Raw genomic sequence first — 1,341 nt, 5'->3', positions numbered from 1 at the left:
ATCAGCAACCACAATGGTGTCGCTATGGAGTGCAGTTTCCGCAGCCTTCTTTACTATGTCTAGATCAGTATCTCCTTCAGAGTGGTATACATCGCAAGCGATGGCTACCAGAGCGCTTCCAAGAATCTTCAGAAAACCTGATTTGTTCTCCTTGCATGAAAGAAACTCCTCTTTCTTCATGCATAGATTCATGTCTTTGGTAAATAACACTTCACGGCCGACAGATCCAGCTCGACGCATATGGGTTGCATCTTTGATTGACGGAACGCCGTCGTATCCGTCGAAGACGACAACTGCACGGGGATACTTTTTTTCGACGTAATGATTGTACGAAGACGTGATAGCCTTGTGTGTGGAAGCAACCTTCCACGGGATCCGATGGAGGATCGCGCCCCCGTCTAAGACGAAGCTGGTAATTCCCAACGTATTCTTGGGGACTGAGCATCAAACCCACATGACTTATAGACTGCCTTTGTTAGCTCGGGCTTGTTGGCCTTTCGCATGAATCCGTTTCTTTCGAAAAGAGCGGGAGGAATGGTACAGAGCTCAAAATTGAAATAATCTTCCTTGAGACTAGATCTCTGGGCAACGATAATGAACCTCTGAAAAAGTAGCGTCGGGTCGATGTGCGCCACCTCAGAAGAGCCCGACTCTTTTGTGGTCATCAGAGTCACATGATCTTTCTTTTTAAAGACGTGTTCCTTCAAGGTCTTTTCTGACATCTTGCCTAAGATTTTCTTTCCAGCAGATTTGGCTTTGTCAATATTCACGCCAGGAGATGAAGTTACTCCATTTGCAACGTTTCTCAGTTGTACATTGCCTTTGAATGGGGATGAAACTTTGAAGAAATCCACAAACTTCGCGTTATCTTCACAGTCACGGGTTTGTCCGTTCAGACTCAAGTCACGATGCTGCTCGCTTGTAGAGTAGCCGATATTCGTCAGGTTCTGCATCAACAGGTTGACCTCAAGACACGCCGGCCTCGATAGGACCCAAATCGCTCTCTGTTCTTCAGTAATGCCACCACCACAAGTGAGCCCTCCCGATGTCTTTAGGCTTCGCATGTACTCTTGTTCAATAAGTAAGTCTGCTGAGAATTTATCACATGAAAGATTCCACCATGAAGAAATTCTCTCGTGGAAAATCCCCTCCCCTTCGGAGAGATACTCTAGACAATTCCAACCCGGTAAAAATTTTCCCCTGGACAATTCGCCTTAACAACTTCAAATGTAAAATCGAGTCGACAAAGAGAAAGTAAGACAAATAAAAAGATTTTAGTATAGGAATTCTAGCAAATTCCCCCAGCAGAAAATTCACCTCCCCCTCCCCAGAAAATGGCTA

The 1,341-nt window shown here is 45.3% G+C and overlaps 1 protein-coding gene across 1 annotated transcript; it reads right to left on the bottom strand.

Moving 5' to 3' along the window:
• Positions 1-398: 398 nt before the first annotated feature.
• Positions 399-1,064, bottom strand: LOC148953094 (uncharacterized). The gene has a single exon (XM_089087865.1). It carries the CDS (start codon positions 1,062-1,064, stop codon positions 399-401), a length of 666 nt encoding a protein of 221 aa, XP_088943991.1.
• Positions 1,065-1,341: the final 277 nt, after the last annotated feature.

The sequence above is a fragment of the Artemia sp. Qi Xiang Cuo genome, chromosome 4 (genome assembly GCF_049724085.1).
Source record: "Artemia sp. Qi Xiang Cuo chromosome 4, ASM4972408v1, whole genome shotgun sequence".
NCBI lineage: Eukaryota > Metazoa > Arthropoda > Branchiopoda > Anostraca > Artemiidae > Artemia > Artemia sp. Qi Xiang Cuo.
The sequence above is the reverse complement of the archived record's forward strand: the minus strand, read 5'-3'. Positions and strand labels throughout refer to the sequence as shown.

Coding starts and splice junctions, on each gene's coding strand:
- LOC148953094 (XM_089087865.1), bottom strand. CDS start 1,064: ATGCGAAGCCTAAAGACATCGGGAGGGCTCACTTGTGGTGGTGGCATT.